Raw genomic sequence first — 18,945 nt, 5'->3', positions numbered from 1 at the left:
TCCGTGGATATGGAAGGCTGACTGTATAAATTTTCCCAAGCTAGTTCTACCCACAATTCTGCTGAACTGAGGATTAAAACAAAATAATCAACTCCATTTAAATTCCAATCATGATCAATGCAGCATCTGATCAATTGAATTCTAGTCCACAAGAAGTCTTTAAAGTTTTTTGTGGATTTTTTGGGCTATGTGGCCATGTTCTAGAAGAGTTTGTTTTTGACGTTTTGCCAGCATCTGTGGCTTGCATCTTCATCTTCATTTCTCTGAAGATGCCAGCCACAGATACTGGTGAAATGTCAGAAACAACCTTCTAGAACATGGCCACATGGCCCAAAAAACCCACAAAAACTATGGATTCAGGCCATGAAAGCCTTTGACTTCATAATCTTTAAAGTACTACGAGATATTTTGTAGCTTATAGTTAGGGTAGAATAGTAAGTCAGAGAATTTATCTTCTCAGTCCTTTTTCTTCCAGCTTCTTTGCTCATACCACAGCAATTACTACTCAGCTCAGAGTTAAGTTTAAAAAGTAAGGAGTTCCAATGCTCCCCAAAGTACTCTTTTGCTATTCTGTGGCATGCTTGTAGTTAAAAGTAGTCTTTTCTTTTCCTGTTATCCAAAAGTAACTAAAATTTTATCCCTCATTGTATTATGGTTGCAATGTAATGGTTATGTCTTCCTTATTACAAAAAACAATACTTGGAAGTAACTGGTTATTGTAGTGAACTGCTTTGAAGCTGACTTAGCATGAATATCCAGCCAGCACTAAACCCCAAAAAAGACAATCACTGAATTTTGTACCTGGATTTCAAAGGGGTGCCCACTTTGTTTCATATCCTGTTACTCTATGTTCCTTGATGTGTTCATTGCTGCTATCTTTTTATCCTTTTATAGTTTAATCATAGAAACTGTAAAATGCCTTTTTCAAGTTGTGGCTGCTGTACTTTATTCTGAAAGGCCTACTCTCATCACAGCATTATTGGGATCTCTCCCCTTCCAAATATACTCTGCATTGTCAGTGGTGAGCTGAGTCAGCAAAGTCATACTTAGCTTTGCACACCTTTTCCCACTAGAGCCATATTGGCTGGCCAATAAAGGTATCACTCTTTTGTGGTTTTTGTATTTTGTTTTATTTTGCTATATGGCCCATACGGCTAACCCTAAATATGTTTCCTGGATCTGAAGACACCAAATTTAGCCACAACAGTGGAATCCTAAACAAGTGGGAAATAAGGACTGAGACTTAACTTTTTAAGATTTCTACCTTCAACAAAAGTAAAAAGATTTTGATTTTTTGGGACTATAATTGCCTGAGTTTCACATATATAGCATCTAAATGTTTTTCCAGATGTAGCAGTACAGACTTCTTGAGAAATTCAGTGTTCTCTGCCCCCAAAAAAGCATGAGGCATCACAGAAGACAGGCATCTTTGGGGTTATTCAGATATTTTTATTAGTGCAATGATGCAAATAATCACACTCACACATTCCGGTTTTGTTGTCCACACTATGGAACTGCATCTATGCACATCTCTGTAAATTCAGTTGTTCACATTGCCAGCACTTATTCAACGATGGAGTCGATGATGCAGATGTATTCAAAGCATGTTCAAGGTATTTAGAGTTTTATCCTGGTTCGTCTCAGGTCTACATGCATCAGTTATTCACACAGCCAGTGATGCAAATCTTTTAGAAAAACTCAGAAAAATACCCAAGATCAGTTATCCCAGGTTAAGTGGGTTTTGACAGCCTCCTGCCCCAAACTTAATCGGAAGCATTTGAGATGCATATGAACAAAAAGATTCAATCCAGATTCTACCTAATTATTTTTACTATCTGAATCACCCCCTAGATCCCATAAGGATTTTCTTTACTGCTGCTAATGGGTTTAAATGTTCTCTTGGTCCCCACATAACCAAGAGGGCAGTGGCCCCTGCTGAGATCCCTACAAACCCACTGAACCACGGTAGAGGCAACATCTGATACAAAATGAAAACCTATCACCCCAGTACTGTAACTTTTTTTCTTCCTGTATGTTTTTTTAAATATCTTTTGTTGGATGAAGAAGCCAGTGGACCTTCAAAAGCTTGTGATGTCTTGTGCATTTTGGCTGGCTAATAAAGGTATTGTGTTTATGTAAATTAGGGGTGGGCAGCTGTCATTGTCCATTTTGGCTCACATTTCCAATCATTAGACAACATAATATGTGGCGTACCATAGGGGTTCCAGTCCAAAAATATTGGCAAGACCACTTGTGATGTATGTACTTTGCAAGGGTTTGTCAGGGAATGGGATGTTTACATGCTGGAGGACTAGTATGGTCCTGCTTTCCTCTGCACAACCTTGTAGTTAAAATACCTGCCAACATATATTAGACATACTGGTTTTGAAATGAAAATGGAACCACACGTTGAGACAAAATACTTTAAAACTTTTTATTTAAATATTAAATAAAACACAACTAATCATTTTGATGTACATCTCTCATTTTAACATAAGAAATAACATGATCTTCAGTCATGATAAAAAATAAAAACTATACATTTTAATTAAACCAATCACATAGTGTCTTTAAATAATCTATTGCATTGCAGTCTGCAAAACAGTACTGTCAAGAGCACTACAAGAAAAAAAAAGGAGACACAAACCCTGAAATGTTGAAAATGACCTTTCCTACTTCAGAACAGTTTCAAAGCATTTTCTATAGCAAAAGTGTGTGTGTTGGGGCAGTACAGTAAAGTGCTTATCATTGCTTAGGGCAAAAATATTGTTATTGTGGCTTCTTGATCTATGGCCAAAGGGGGGAAAAAAGAGAAAAGAAAAATAGGTTGTTCTTTAAAGAACATGTGCTACTTTTTATTAAAATGAAGGCAACAGTTGCTGCTTTGGGAGGCTCTTGCTTTATTTGTCACCACCACAAACCGCACACCAAGCCATTTTGTGAGTTAGCATGAGAGTGGTGTTCCCTCTCTGGGCTGAGGAGTCCCCAGTCAGAGGTATGGTTGGACAGAGCACTTTCCCTTCACCTTGAAGATCTTAGAACACACAGGAATAGCAGAAAGCAGAAGACACATCAACACAGATACTGTACAGAGACAAAGAAGTTGAAGAGCCACAGAAGAGCCGTATAAAGTTAGCTCCCTCCCCACCCTCTCCCCTCCTACCCACCAGTCTTTGGCTTATTTGTTTAAAAAAATAGTTTTGTTTTGTTTTTTACATATATAATACTGCAGGTTGCACAAAGCAGTAGTAACCTGAAGGCACCCGGGTTACATTTAGAGAAATGGGTCCTTGAAGTGTTAGATAGAATGAAGCTGTTTCAAAAACATCTGAACAGTAATTTTGGGCCAAGCTGACTCACTACTTGTTCACCTGCTTCTTGCATGTAATCTCATCTCTTCAGCCAGCTGACTAGGAGGAGACACCATACTCCCCTCTCCCTGTAATACGCAAACATGGCTTCCATTAATATGAAAAGAAACCAGTTCTGGCCAGAAGGAGCAAATGCCAGGAAATCTTCTTTTAAAAAGCTTATTTTGAAACCTAACTAGTAGTGTCTATTGTCTTTCAAATCCTATATGCACGTGCACAACACACACAGAGTATTAAAAACACATATAAAATTTCCTACAATAAAAAAATAACCCTAATCAGAATGCAAAATAACAAAACCCAGAAATTGTGCTATTTGTCTCACTGGAGTTTGTTCAAAAAATGACTTCTAAAGAATATCACTTTGTGCTATGCTGTTCCTTTCAACTGTCAGTATAATTGTCATAACTATTGCACATTTCCCAGTGAGTCAGTTCAGCTTGGACCCTGATAGTGAAATGCATAAAACCTCATTAGCAGCGGCAATAAATAAGTATAGCAGTAAGGTATACCAGGCCCCACGGACAAACACTTCGGCTTTTGTTGGGTGCAAGGGAAGAACAGAAAGGAAGTAAAAGCAGAATGTTTAAAAGACTTTCCAAGACAAAGACCTCTCACAATTCTACTTCCACTTACTTCTGCAGAATTATTTGAACAACCCCAAGCTGATTCATAAAATATTCCTATTGTTTCTTTACCCCACCCTGCAAGAAGCAACATGAAAGCAATTTGAAGTCTGTGAACAAAATCCCCAGGGGGTAAATTAATTGTTTCTAATGATTGAAAACTATTCTTAGCTCCTACCACTGAGACAGTAAAGCAAAAAGTTCACAGTTTTCTCTTAAGGTATGTTTCAGTAGGGGAGAAGGAAAAAAATCAGAGAGGTATTAGTTCCTTTCATATGAATGAAAAAAATGAATGACAATGCTTTTATCATTATTCTTCTACCTATGCATAAAGAGTGTATTTGATTTGGAAGGGGTGCCAAGAGTTTTTGTTTCTTTGTTTGTTTGTTTGTTTCAAGAAAGAGGTAATCATCATCTTCACAAATCCTTAGAAATATTGTTAATAGGGCAGCTCTGGTCCCTTCTTCGAAAAGCCATTCCCTGCTGTGCTACAACTACCGCTAGCTGTCAGTTTTGCATAACAGCAGAGCTGTATCAACCCAACCTTAATACAGTACCACAAATGTTCTCCCTGACCCTTCCCCCCATTCCCTGTCATTATTTTCTTTCAAAAAAGAGAGAAGTTTTTCCTTTCATTTTCTTCTATTTGTTCAGTGCAAGAATAGTTGAAGCCAAAAGACGTAAGTATTGCTTTTTTCAGTTCTATAAAGTTATGAGCTTTACTAAGCCAAATGGCCTCTTCACATATTTCAAACATGTTATTGCTTTTGAAAGTTATTTGCTGTTGCAAAATAAAGTAAAATAAAACCACCCATCTGCAGATCTTATTGAGAGCAGCAGCACTCTCTCTTGAAAGAGATGTGTGGAGCAAGAGAACAGGGAAAGTAATTCTCATTTCACTAGGACAAATTTCCCCATCTGGGTAGCAGTAAGGTCCTCCATTTCACAGTCCCCATGCTGCAAAGTAACTGCATTATAGCTGTGTGACGGCATGGCAAAGCCATTCTGCTGAGAACACATGGAGGCAACTGGAGACATATTGCTGCTGATGTGCAGGCGGGTGTCTAGAAGGTGAGCAGCTGAATTTACTGGAGAGACACTGACCCCAAAAAGGTGAGGCTGAAGAAACTGAGTGTTATGAAAGGCCAATTCAAAAGAGTTCTCACTTTGCGGTTCGGACAGGCGGAGAGAATTGGATGCTTTGCTGCCTGCAGTGTCAGACAAAGGGATGGTGTGCGACTGAGACACCTGAGAAGGCTGGTGACAGGCTGGCTGGTTATGCTGTAACTGGAGCATTCTGAATAGAAGAAAGTAGAATGAAGACGTTGTCAATTTTTAATAAGATTCCAAATAGATGTTCTCACATAACATGCTCCCTCCCTCACACTTGGTATCAGACGTATTTGTCACTGTAACTCATGACAGCAGATGTGGTCAAACACACATATCTATCTAGTTGACTAAGACTTAACCTCTCTTAAAAGATGCAACTTTTCTGAAAATAAAATGTTCCTAACTGCTTACTCTCCCACTGTATGTTTTGTGGTGGGGGACCAGGATCATATTGGTTCAGCTAATCTTCTAGGGTGCACTTGCCTTGCCCCATTTCCAGTTCACAAGTTCAACCTAAATTTTGTACCATGAATACATATACCCTAGCATATATATACCCTTGCATGTATATACTCTGTTTACACAATAAATAAGTTACAAAATCAACATATACACGTTCCTTGGATTTGAGACTATGCACATTAAATGCAACACGTGTAGACATCCTTGGAAAAAACAGGGTGATTCAAGCAGAATGGTGCAAAATCAAATAAGATCAGCTTTATTATGGCAACATTCATTTTGAATCACCCTATATTGCATGAATCAGCAAATGGTGAGTTCAAGCAGAGCTGATTGAAACCATCAGAATATCCTATCAAGCATACTGCTTCAACATCTGCACAAGATCTTTATTTCAGTGCAACAGGGATACAATATAAGAAATCTTTTTAAAGGCTTAATTGTAAATAATATGAATAGGTCTTATGACACTGAATTTTTAAAATCCAGCTAGTAACTACTACAACAACACGGAGATTGCTCTCAGACAACCTAGCTATGTCAGATTTTAAGAGGATCCTCTGTTTCACAGACTGCAATGTATCATAGCTTTCGAAAGGAACAGATCACACTTCCTGTCACTAAAAGGAAAATAAACAGTTCATATGTTTCCAGTGTGAATGTCAGAGAGGACTGCCGTGCAACTATTGTTACAGAAGCTAGTGTTACACTGGGCAGTTCTTGTACCAGGCACCACGCTCTCACCTCTGTTGCTGGAGCACCTCTTCAAGCAAGTTCCTACTATCTCTGCTACTTCCACCACTGCTGTTTCCGCCACTGCCACTGTTCCCACCACTGCCATACAGGCAGGTATTCTGCTGAGGGTGTTGGAAAGGGCCCATGGTATTCCTTGCTATTCGAGCAGATGAGGACTGGCACACCTGGCGAGCAAGCCCTTTGATTTTATTCAGTCCAAGAAAACCTTTGGCTCTAGCATTCTTCCGCAGCTGCTGTCTAAATGCTTTCAAACCTATAGAGAACAACAATAATTATACATCCACTTACATTATCTGTTAACCTTTTCCTTGGACACATTCCCTGCCCCTACAATGATCTACTGTATCCATTCCCAATCCATCTTAATCAGCAGTTTCATAACAGATCTTCAGATCTACATTTTCTGCATTTCAGTCTCTCTGTGTGTATATGTGTGCATGCACATGTATACATATAAATCTACATGTCTGCAAACACACACACACAGAGAGAGAGAGTACTAGACTTAAAATAAAAGGAAGTGTCCAGATAGTAGTTAATACTCAGTAGGTAGATATAGGTGTCAATGGATTGAATGGCACAGTTTATAAAGGAAGGAAAGAATTACCTTGTGTTAGTGAGGTATCCGAGGCTCTCCTTCCTTCCTGGAAGCTGACAGGCAAGAGTGAAGCACCACCCAAACAGCCCTGAGCTTGCAATACTGGTGTGTCTGAATGGGAAGTCAGGAACGATGATGTAACTCTGGTTGTGGTTAGGTGACCAAGCATCATCTGCTCTTCCAAACAGTTGCTCAGAGTCACAGAGCCATCATTGGTTGAGGAAGTGAGGCAGCTGTCAGAACTGGTTCCTTCTGTAGCATTTGTGGAAGAGGAAATGACTATACCTACAAAAGGAGCAGATGGGGCAGAAGAGAACATTTATGAAATGAGTACAGGAAGTAAACAAAAAAAAAATAGCCTCTCCACCTACAGAAAATCTGCCACTAACACAAGCCTCCAACAACATTGCAATCAAAATCCAACAATATGGAACTTGTAGGATTCACTGCAATTCCATCCGAAAGACTGTAAGAGTAGAATAACTATTATGTTGATGTTATTGCTAAAGAGATCCTTGCTCTAGCATAATCAAAAGCAAGAATTCTGAAGGCTTTGTTGTTTATGTGCCCTGATTCAGGTTACAGTATGGTGTTAAGGACACGATCCAGGCAGACTGCTTTGTGCCATTAGGCTTTTTGATCAGTTGTGGCTTCAGTCACAAAAAGCTGCTTCTTTTAGAAAACTTTCTAGTGTTCAGGTAACCTTATTCTTGTATTAGAAAGTTGTAACACATGGGCTGGAATGTTGTTGCTTAGTCCTAGCTGGAGTAGATCTACAAATGGTGAATTAACATATAGTTAAATCCAACTGATTCAGTGGGTCTACTCTAGTCATGACTTGACAACAGGATTTAGGTCATAATTTCCAGAGAAATGGGGGCATGGGAAAACAGTAACAAACATGAAAGAAATGGTTAACCAGAATTTCAGAGGTGGCCAAACTGCTATCAGGTCTTGCTGATGTTATTAAGACCTATACCTTTTTAAAAAAATGATCCCATAGAGAGCTTGACATTTTACTCACTCAAGTTTGGCTGTAGAGTAGGGAACACATATGGGTGGTGGTGGTAAATATGTTTTAAAGGTTGCATGATACATTGGACAGGAAACATTTAATTGTTTTGCTCATCATAGGGATTACTCAATCATGTTCATATCATTATCTTCCACTCAATGTATACTACTGTATCACATGAACCTAGCATGTGTGTGATGGTGGGAAGGCCAGGGGAGTCAATCTGATAAAACATTTTTTTAAAAAAGTACAATGTAAATAATGTAAGCAGAATTTTCCCATTAAAGATATAGTTGAGGTAAATATTTAAATCCTGTACAACAACTGAATGTTTAATGTGCATTGAGATGAATTGCTGTTTGGCTTCAAATTGAACTATTTCAAGAGTTCAATGTGAATAAATTCACAGAGCAGAGAGGAAGAAAGGCATGCACAGTCCTAACTGAAAACAGCACTAAGAACATGTTGCTTAAAAAATAATCTTCCACTTTTAACCCATACCCTGCGGCCTACCCTTGCAGCACTTACATGGTGGGGAACATTGATAAAAATGAGTGGTGACTTCAGCCAGTGTGTGTCTTCGACTTGTATTGATGGGGAGGTGAACTGGGTTGAAGGCTTTAATCTCCTCTTCCAGTTCCTTGTCCTGCCGAACTTCTTCACTGATGGTGGTTTCCAGGAGACTGTTTGGAGAGATTGAGCGATTCCTAAAAAGACTGTTGAAGTTCGGATCCACAGGAAAGAACATAGGCTGAAAGGTCAAGAGATACAGGAAGTGATAGAGTGCCCTTGTCTGCTTCCTCCCAGCATCCATTCTCCAATTTATTAAAACAGACTGAGTAGTCTGGATCTTGTTATGGTATTTTCCCAAGAAGACCTATGCAGTTACATATGACTATACATCAAAGCATAAAGCAAATATGGAACTGATATTTAAATGCATCCTGGTCTCTCCTAACCTCAGGAATGCATCTTCCCCCCAGTTCCATTCGAACATAGTCAAGATGCTAGAAGTACCAACCTGTAAAGGGTTATTTATGTCACAATCCATTTCGACCTGCAAAGGTGACTGAATCAGATTCTGAGGCTGCTGGTACAGCAGAGATGATCTCAGTGTCTCACTGACAAGACCGTCCTGAGGTAACTGAAGGCAAAAAAGGGATGCAAAGAACAACCATTACCAATTGCTCTTGCAACTGGAGAAAACTGAAATGCTGCACCGTAATGGCGCAATAACCAAAGACTAATTAATTTGCCTTTAAAGAGACAGGCAAACAGTTCAGTTGTACATGTGACAAAATTAGCATGGAGATTAACCATGTTTACCACACTATTCTCTTATAGAGCTGCTATTCCACTTTTATTGCTCTAGCTGCCTCCTGTTGCATCCTAAGGCTTGTAGTTCAGTGAGGCCTAAGAGCTCACTGGCTTAAAATTCTAAATGCTCCTCCCTTAACTACAAATCCCAGAATGCAACAGGAGGCATCCAGAGCAGTTAAAATGGAATAGCATCGCTATAAGAGTGCAGCATTATGTACAAGGCCAGGTTACAGCTCATGCCTGGCAGTTCAGTGTGCTTATACCGAATAATCTTAAGTTTTCCTGTTGAAAACTGTTTAATATATGTATAATTTACGTTACATCCTTCTGAGATATTGCAGAACTTTCATTTAACTTTCATTTAAACTTTGCTTCCTTCCAATAGTGAAATCCAACACAGCAGAGCCATTTCCCTTCTCTCCCCACTTCACCCCTACTGAAAATGATTTCTGGCCATAGAAAAAACAAAGATGAGGGAGAGAGAGAAACTTGCTTTCATGCCACAAACATATATATTACTGTGCTGGAAGCAGAATATACTGCATGAAGAGTAAGCAAATACTAAAAAGAAGAACACAGGTTTTGTGCCATTATGATCAGCTGCACATAATCTTACCTCAGTGTTGCTGAAATCTGAGCTTCTTGGCCTTTGCTGACGACTGCTTGTTGGCCGGTTTGCCAACTGATTGCTTCGATACTCCTTGAGCCGCTCCAAGAGAAGATAATAAATGGCAGCAAAATGGTTGTAGCTGCTATTTTGTAGAGACTAGAGGAGATGGAAAAGAGAACATGAATAAGTTCACACAAAGTGATCATCATTTCCTTTCTAAAGGTTGAAACCTTAGAACAATTTCTGTGAAAGAAAGAGCCCAGCAGGTGAGCAGAGATATGGCCAAGTAATGCATTTAAGTTAAAGGAGATAGAATGCATCTGTTGTAAGATGCAAAGTGAACCCCATGCTATAAGACCAAGCTGTGGGTGCTTTGGGGATAAAGAAAAATGGAATTAGAAGATCTAAGCACTTATTAATCTCACGGTTCCAGTATCATGAAAATACTGCATTTTGAGCAGCACTTTGCCTTAGTTTCCAAATAACACAAAATTCTACAGAACAACAGACAATCTTTTATCACTGCTGCCACCTCATGTAGTTTTTCTTAATTCTAAATCTGTCAAAACATGTTGCCCTTTCCAGGAGACAACACCAGTCAGTAAGATGGTATTAAGAGGGACAATTCTATTTAGATCCTGCATAAACACTCAAAAGCTCACCTCAACTGTTCTCTGCCGGTCGATGCCAAGAGTATGCATGATCCCAAGGACCTGCTCATTGTAGTCTCCCAGGTTAGAGTTGTAGTTCTGCATGGAGAATGACAAAGACTGGTGCTGCTGAAGAGAAGGGTCTGCTTGCATCCACTTGTGCTGCTTTATTTGGGCAATGGTGATTCGTTTTGTGGGATCCACAACCAGCATCCGTCGAATAAGGGTTTCACAATCTGATTTTTTTTAAGAGACAAACAAACCAGAATTTTAACACAATGTTAAAGACACATCTTTTAAAGTTAAACTGGCTCATACTGTTTGAGTCTCCCTAACCATAAAGAAAAAGAGGCATTTCTTGATGATCCAAGGAAAATCCAGCTTCCCAACTACTTTACATTTGCATCACACTGGCAAAAATATTTTAAACCTTTTAGGTGTGCATCATCAGAACTGACAAAACCTGCTGCTTCTTTTACAAAGTCTGAGAAAGAAGATGCTGGCCAGGATATTATTGTCAACAGATGATATTGCAATCTTTGACAGAATGTCCTAATTTTAATGTCTGAAATTGGGATTAACATACCTTTTTAAAAAAATGCAGTGCACCTTTATTAAGGTTTTTAAAAAAAATAAATAATTCTGAACATTGTTGTAACCAGAATGCTATTCCCTTTCATACAGGTATGCCTTTGTATTTATGGGAGAAAAATCTAATCCAGGGACATTATCAACACAAAAATGAGGAGTTATTATGCCCTCATAAGTTACTGCCTGCTACTTACCTGGAAAACGGGTTTCACATGCCTAAACATCTAAACAAAAAAGTTTTTAAAAAGAAAGAGATATGGATTCTTTAAGAAGGATTAATAAACACACCTTGGGACATGAAGTAGGGGATGCGAAATCGTCCTTCAAGCACTCTTTGTCTTAGAGATGGCAAATTAGGTCCATCAAATGGCAGAGAGCCACAGACAAGAACATACAGCACCACACCAAGACTCTGTCAATTGAGAAAGAAAACAGAGGGAGATATAACATGAGAGTAACTGAAAAACAGCCAATGAAGTCTGTTAAATATCATTATCTTAGAACTCTATTACATAATAAGTAATATAGAATTTAGACCTACCCATATATCAAGATGAGGGCCTTCATATTCTTTTCCTTCAAAAACTTCTGGAGCTGCATATGGTGGGCTTCCACACCAGGTAGAGAGAGGCTCACCAGATTTATAGAAGTTTCCAAACCCGAAGTCTGTAAAGCATGATGAATCAAATGTTATTATCTGTTACTTGAGATACATCAATAGGTAAAGCAAACAGGTTTATTTTAATAGAAACTACAAATACTGATCACCCTAAGATCTGCTTCCAAGGCCTTTTTTTTTTTTTTGGCAGAAACATGGGTCATGTATTTCATGAATAAATAGTCTTTCTTGGCTAAGAACATGTGCGCTGCTCCACAAAAACATAGATTTTAAAAAGTTCTGTCCTCCAAGGCATCAGACAGTAAGTGTCTAGTAAATGGACTTCAGGAAGTGGTATGATATTTTACTAGTATTGCTGGTAAATTTTAATAGTATTGCTCCTGCACAACAATTCTCACCTGCAAGCTTGATGTTCATGTTGGCATCCAACAGAAGGTTCTCAGTTTTGAGGTCTCTGTGCACTATGTGATGGCTGTGGCAATACTCAACAGCTGAAAGAATCTGCCAGAACTTCTTCCGAGCTTCACTCTCACTCAGGTGCCCATGGGATGTCAAATGATCTGCCAAGCATAACAATAAGAAAGACAAAAATTGAATATTTGAGACAAACTTCCCATTCTCCAAGACTACTAAGCAGCATCTCCCACTCTGTTTTTGTGATCATTTTACCTTAATTTAGAGCATTTGAGCACTAGAATCCAAATCCTAAACTTCTTACCCTGATAAGAAACAATACCCACAAATTTACTCCCTATTACCATAACTTGAGTTAGTTAAAAATTAATTTCTATCTTTCAGATTATCGTTCTACATCCAGTTGTGTCATCACTACAACAAAAGGCTCTCTCATCCTGCAGACACCTTTGTGGGTGTAAAGGATTGAAGCAATGAGGCTGGGCTCAGGGAGGTAGTTTTCATTGATTTCTCCCTTCCCTCTGCAGTCCCCTGCAACACCATATCTTGTCCCTTGGAAGCACATGGGGGTGGCCTTGGGGAAGGGGACTACAGAAGAGAGAATTTGTGAAAATCACTAACCCACTTTCTCCTAATCAGATGTGAGGAAGGTTACTTTTATGGACTACAACTCCCAGAATCCCCCAGCCAGCATGACCACCACTGTCCAATGAAGGCTGGGGGTTCTAGGGTTATATTTTAAATATAAGAAAGAGCTCAAACAAAGAGTCTTCTATCATGGAGGGAAACAACAAATATAACCCATGTATTATACAGTGGAGCCTCGGGTTACGAAATTAATTCGTTCCGCGGCCGCTTTCGTAACCCGAACGGCTTTCGCAAGCCGAATCCCCATAGCCGCTAATGGGGAAAAGCCGCGATTTGGTGTAAAATCGCGCCGAAAAGCACCAAAAGTTTTTTCGGGACCCGAAAAAACTTTCGTAACCCGGATCAATAATTTCCTATGGGTTTTTTTCGGGTCCCGAAAAATTCGTAACCCGGGTATTTCGTATCCCGAGGTTCCACTGTATCTAAAACATACCCTGTATCTTTCCAAGACACATTTATCTGAATCTGAGTGTACCCCATGTTATCTAAACAACCCTATGTAAACAGAGTTCTTATTTATTTAAAAGTGTTAGATGCATTTTCCCCACCCATTTCTCACGTATCTACTGCAAAGGTGCTACAATGAGAACTTACCAAACATTTCTCCATTTTTTGCAAATTCAGTAACAATGTAAAGCATATCTTTTGTCTCCATTACCTGGTTGGGGGGGGGGGGGGAAGAGAGAGAAAGAAACAGAACATGTCAAAGATGTGAGCGTCTGAAGCATTCCATTTACCTTTGAAGATAAGGTATGTTTATATGTAACATCAAAACATGGCATCAATGTCTTTAACACATTGCATAATCCACAGACATACCATTTTAGGAAAGACTATGCTTTCTTTACTTTTATGGAAAGATGCTTTATGTTCATGTCATTACATGATATTAATTCTTCTGTTACTGTGCATTAATTACAGAGGACTACCATATTTTAACGTATGTTGTATAGAACACAACATTTCCTAGTTTAAAAAGCAGAGATTGTGAACTATAATAGAAAACAAACAAGAGCTATCCAAACACCCCAGGGATACTTGGCACTATGGGCTTATTCACTTAGCACGATACTAGACATGCCTATTTATCCATTAAGAGCTTCCTGTTTGTGCAAAGGTATTTCTCAACATCCATCTATACTGCAGTGTGAATCACTATCTCCATATCATTTTACTACTCAAAGACATAGCCATTTCTAGAATAACTTGAAAATGGCTTAATATATAGTAAAACACATAGCTTGGAAAGGAAAAAAAATTCAGACATTTGTCATGGACGGCTTCTATTCTTCACTGAAGATCAGATCACAACTATAAGACACCCAGCAAAGAGAAATATACTTCTTTAATCCTACAGATGCTGGTTCACACAACACACACACGAGATTATTTCTCTCTCTCTCTCAACTATAATTTCTAACATTCTGTAAGGAAGTATGAGTATCAAAGGCTGAAAAAGGAGCACTCATCCTATATAATGTGAAAAAACATAGATTTAGCATAGTGTCAGGAAGAAATAAGGCATTTTAAATGTTCTGGGAAAGATGATAGTTGGATTAAAATTAGACACTGTTGCTGAATCTATGTCAACACTATGCCTCCATCCGCAAACTGGTATTTCACCTAACTCATGCTGCTCAGACTCCATCATAAGGGAGTGTCAAGTACAATGTCAACAGGAATGTATAATAAAAAGTAGGAAGGCTTTTTTATGAGGGGGGGATTCCAAAAACACTGTGCTCCTTGAAACAACTACAGTACTCAAATGTACCAATAAGAGGATTTAAGACATTTTCAAAGGTGTATATTAATACACAGTGCAGTGTCTGATGGAAATGAAATATAAGACTCTATGCATCCTATACTGACAAGTGGGGAAGACAAGTGACAAATGAACATAAACATGTATTACAAAAGTAAATGCAGGATGTATGCTTGTAAAAAATAATGCCTCCATCTAAAAAACTGTGTTGTTGGCTCTACTTTTGTTTGTTAAGCTTTTCCTGAATCTTTTCCTGAAAAAGAAATCTTTCTTATGATGGCAATTAAGGTTTTATATTGGACTTTGGAACTGCTATTCTTTAAATCCACATATTTATCCTTTTCTCTTTCTTTGACAAAATGTCACACACCACCTTCCTCTTAAATCCACATGGTACTGTTTAAGACGATTAAGAAGAATTCCCCAAATGCTAATTAGATAAGATATTTAGTATGTGTAGAATCAACTCTGCTCATCAGATGTCCGCAATCTCATTTTCCACACAGTACACACAGTTCTTTCTTAAGGAATGCATGTGCTGAAAATAAGACTGAACTAGAATAAATTACAAGGCGTTCTATAGCAGTTTTTGAAGTTGTTGAAGGAGAAAAAAACAAGACAGCCTGATCCTAACCATCCTTACTTCTCAATTTAGATCAACAACATTATAAATGAAGGTTTGATTCTGACTGTGAACACTTCTGCACAGGACTGTAAAAGTATTTTCAAATGAAATACCATGCGAAAGCATTAAGAACTTAAGTCATACTTGTCTGTGCAGAAAGACTAGAACATTAGACAATTAACACTAACATTCTATTTGCAACTACCTTTTTTCGACTCAAAATAGTAATATTGCTAAATGTTAAACATTGCTTTGTCTCTGCTTCTGTATTTCAAATAACAATTTATTCCTCTCGTGAAAGAATAATGTATACTTTAAGATCATTAGCCACCAAAGCTCTAAGGATAAGTCTAGCAGGCAAAGAGCGGCCAGGACTGATCTCTTACCTGATAAAGCTTGATAATATGAGGGTGATTCAAAAGCTTCATTATCTGAACCTCTCTATAGATTTTCTCCAGATTGCTTGGATCTAACCGTGTTTTGTCTATTATTTTTATTGCCACCTGCAGTTTCAAGAAAACAAATCCAGAACACTCATAAGATATGTTCTTATACTATTGAACAATATACTAGAGCAAACAAAAATAAATGCAGTGAAAAATTAAGCACATTTAGGAAAGGTTAAGACAAGACAATACATCCTCTGCAAGATGACTACAGGCAAGACAGCAATGCCAATAAAAGGAGCATGAAAACTGATTTATTAAATGTTAATTTTACTGGTATCCCTGGGGTTTGCTTACCAGCAAATACTTATGCAGCATAACTATAAACATATTTAGAGTCAGAATTAAATGTAACTCAGTTCAAATGTACTTATTCCTTTATAAACTCTGCTTAAGAATCAGTGTGCCAGTCATTAATTTAATACTTGTGACACTCCATTCTGTAATCCTTTGTTTAGTCCAGATTCAATTACACATCTATTCAGATATTTACCAAATATAACAATGAGGTTTTCAGACAATATCCGTCTAAAACGATAACAATGAAATTTGCAGCTATTTGATCCTATCTACCTCATTTAAGATCTAAAAGCGTAATGTAAGCCGACAGCGTACTATGTTCTTTAAAAACCAGCAAATGAAGATTAACCGAAATAACGTTATAGATTATTTCAATTAAGTCAGCAAAACCAACGAATCTGGGAGTAACGAAAGACCGCTCGGTGCTTTCAAAATGAATTCGGAACGGAAATGCTGCCAATTCAAAACGGCTGGTGCTAGTTTGATGATTTTCTGTGCCACTCCAGGGAGTCCCTCTTAAAGATAGATTAGTTTATTTCGATTTGAGGAACTCAAAAACTGCCCCAACGCTTTGCACTTTGTAGATTTTTGTGGCTTTTTCGGTCTATGTGGCCATGTTCTGGAAGAGTTTATTCCTGACGTTTCGCCAGCATCTGTGGCTGGCATCTTCTAGATGCCAGCCACAGATGCTGGCGAAACGTCAGGAATAAACTCTTCCAGAACATGGCCACATAGACCAACCCCCCCCCCCAAAAAAAACTATGGATGCCGGCCATGAAAGCCTTTGACTTGGCTTCGCACTTCGTTTTGTACACCGACCGAGGCAAAGAGCATCACACCCACCTGCGTTTTGGTGACTCTGTGTCTGGCCAGTTTCACCACGGCGAAATTGCCTTTTCCCAAGGTCCTCTCAATATCATAGAATCCAACCCGAAGAGGCCTTTGCTGGCTTTGGCTTGAGGTGGGGACAGTTGTATAATCTGACATGATCACCATGGCTTGGTTTTGGCAGGTGGCAAACACTATTCAGAAGCGTCTACATAAGCATGCCTCTCCAAAGACCCGAGACTTGAACCTAGAAAAAGACAAAAGCAAGATCGCACTAAGGTTTTTTCTTCTTCTCCTCCTCCCCTCATTTCTGCTTTATCACTTCCAAAGTGATTTGGATTTGCCAATGCTTTTCCAAATCACTCCGAAGTGAGAACTTAGGCAGAGAAAACACAATCCATTCTGATACTCCCACCTTTCTCCTGACTTTCCAGGGGGAAGAGCCCCAGATTAACTACACAAACAAAGACAAGGAATGAAACTTTGCCAGAGGTAACTTCTTAGCAGTAAGTGACACAAAGCGAGGTGGGAAGTTTTGGTTGGTTTTAGGGAACTAAAAACCCCTTCTCCCCAGCACAGGCTGAAAAGCCGGTCTTTGTGGGGTTTGACATAGGATGATGAACAAAAAGTACTCAAGAGCCACCAAAACTATAAAAAGGGGGTGGGGGGTGGGATGGGAGTTAAGAGGTATTAAGCCAAGTCCTGAGTGCAAATCTCTTTTGGGAGCTATTCAAGTCTCCTAGCTGGACTCAAAGGTGCTACAAGATCCCTTTGCCTACTGATTTTCCAGACTAACAGGACGATATTTAAACTTTTTAAGGACCTATGCTACTTTCTTGCCTAGAATCACAGAATCATGGAGTTGGAAGGGACCTCAAGGGCCATACAGTCCAACCCCTGCCATGCAGGAACTCTCAGTCAAAGCACCCCATCCAGCTCCTGTTTAAAATCCTACAAGGAAGGAGTCTTTTCAAGGGGGAATATTCCACTGTCAGACAGCCCTGACTGTCAGGAAGTTCCTCCTCATGTTGAGCTGGAATCTCTTTTCCTATAGTTTGCATCCATTGTTCTGCGTTCTAGTCTCTGGAGCAGCAGAAAATAAGATTGATCCCTCCTCAAATATGACTGCTCTTCAAATACTTAATAATAATAATAATAATAATAATAATAATAGATTTTATTTAAATTCCGTCTTTCTAGAAGGATCAAGGCGAGTTACAATAGGATTCATAAATAAAAACATAACACATACATAAGTAAAATTACATATCTCTCATCCCTTAGTTTAAAACTAAAATACCAACACTATAAATACAAATTAAAATCAATTTAAAGACAGGGAAGATTGGGGAGAGGCAACAGGGCTCTAAGCTGGGATCTAGACAGTCACACCTCCAGCTGCTTCCAAAAGGAATAGAAGAGCCAAGGAGAGAAGGAAAAAGGAGAGTTCCTGAACATATATATATACATAGAGAGAGAGAGAGTATAGTATATTTTAATATATATATATATATATATATATCTCCCGCACATTCAGGGAATTTATTGAGAAAGGAATCCCTCAGTCACTCCTAAAAAAGGTAAAAGGCAAACCCAGGGGAAGGGAAGCCTGGAATAGATGCTCTTGTCCCCAAGGAAGAAGGAAGGAAGGAAGGAAAGAAAAGAAAGAAGGCAGGAAGGGAAATGAAGAAAGACGCCTTAGGTTGCATCCACACTGGGGGAATGATCCGGTTTGAGAGCGCTTTAACCAGCCCTGGCTGAAGGCTCCGGAGGTGTACCTTGGTTCCCACTGCCTCCTTGCTTTGCTTGCAACCGACTGCAGGGCTCTTGCTGCTGCTGCTGCTGCTGCTGCTGGCGTTGCTGCTGGCGCGCGCTGTGTGTGCGAAGAGGACTGAGGAGCCACGCGGGGAGCCCGCCCGCCCTCCTTCCTTCCTTCCTTCCTTCCCTCTCTCCCCCCTCCCTCTTCGAACACATTGACGTCACTTTGACGCCAGAGCGACGCGCGCCCGGGCGCGAGGCTGAAGGAGAAGGAGAAGCCGCGGGGGGAGGGGGCGAGGGAGGGAACCGTCCGGGCGTTGCCAAGAGACGAGCGGGCTCTGACGCGCGCGCCCCGATGGATCCGTCGCCCTGGAGACCGGGGAAGGGAGGGGGAAGAGGAGCGTGACGTTTGCGCGCCCAGAGGCAGCCTCCC

The 18,945-nt window shown here is 39.5% G+C and overlaps 1 protein-coding gene across 2 annotated transcripts; it reads right to left on the bottom strand.

Annotated features, from left to right (window-relative positions):
- Nucleotides 1–2,420: 2,420 nt before the first annotated feature.
- Nucleotides 2,421–18,623, bottom strand: SIK1 (salt inducible kinase 1). 2 transcript variants are annotated; one of them, XM_089511937.1, is made up of 14 exons: nt 18,533–18,623; nt 16,770–17,001; nt 15,567–15,683; nt 13,388–13,451; nt 12,130–12,291; nt 11,654–11,778; nt 11,401–11,524; nt 10,534–10,757; nt 9,878–10,027; nt 8,963–9,085; nt 8,470–8,692; nt 6,936–7,211; nt 6,317–6,581; nt 2,421–5,294 (listed from the first exon to the last, which is right to left on the bottom strand). In XM_089511937.1, exons 2-14 carry the CDS (start codon nt 16,920–16,922, stop codon nt 4,889–4,891), a joined length of 2,412 nt encoding a protein of 803 aa, XP_089368063.1. In that variant the 5' UTR covers nt 16,923–17,001; nt 18,533–18,623; the 3' UTR covers nt 2,421–4,888. The 2 variants fall into 2 exon arrangements, with proteins under 2 accessions (XP_089368063.1, XP_089368064.1); XM_089511938.1 differs by lacking the exon at nt 15,567–15,683.
- Between the last annotated feature and the right edge of the window lie 322 nt (nt 18,624–18,945).

The sequence above is a fragment of the Sceloporus occidentalis genome, unplaced genomic scaffold (assembly GCF_023333645.1).
Source record: "Sceloporus occidentalis isolate IW3139 unplaced genomic scaffold, rSceOcc1.0.p SCAF_2, whole genome shotgun sequence".
In the NCBI taxonomy this organism is placed as follows: domain Eukaryota; kingdom Metazoa; phylum Chordata; class Lepidosauria; order Squamata; family Phrynosomatidae; genus Sceloporus; species Sceloporus occidentalis.
The sequence above is the reverse complement of the archived record's forward strand: the minus strand, read 5'-3'. Positions and strand labels throughout refer to the sequence as shown.

What these genes read in the sequence shown, in the direction of transcription:
- SIK1 (XM_089511937.1), bottom strand. Translation starts at nt 16,922, where the DNA reads ATGGTGATCATGTCAGATTATACAACTGTCCCCACCTCAAGCCAAAGC. An exon ending in ACAGAGTCACCAAAACGCAG is followed by an intron (nt 15,684 to 16,769) that starts GTGGGTGTGATG and finishes TTGAAACTGCAG; the next exon opens with GTGGCAATAAAAATAATAGA. An exon ending in GCCCTCATCTTGATATATGG is followed by an intron (nt 11,525 to 11,653) that starts GTAGGTCTAAAT and finishes CTCAATTGACAG; the next exon opens with AGTCTTGGTGTGGTGCTGTA.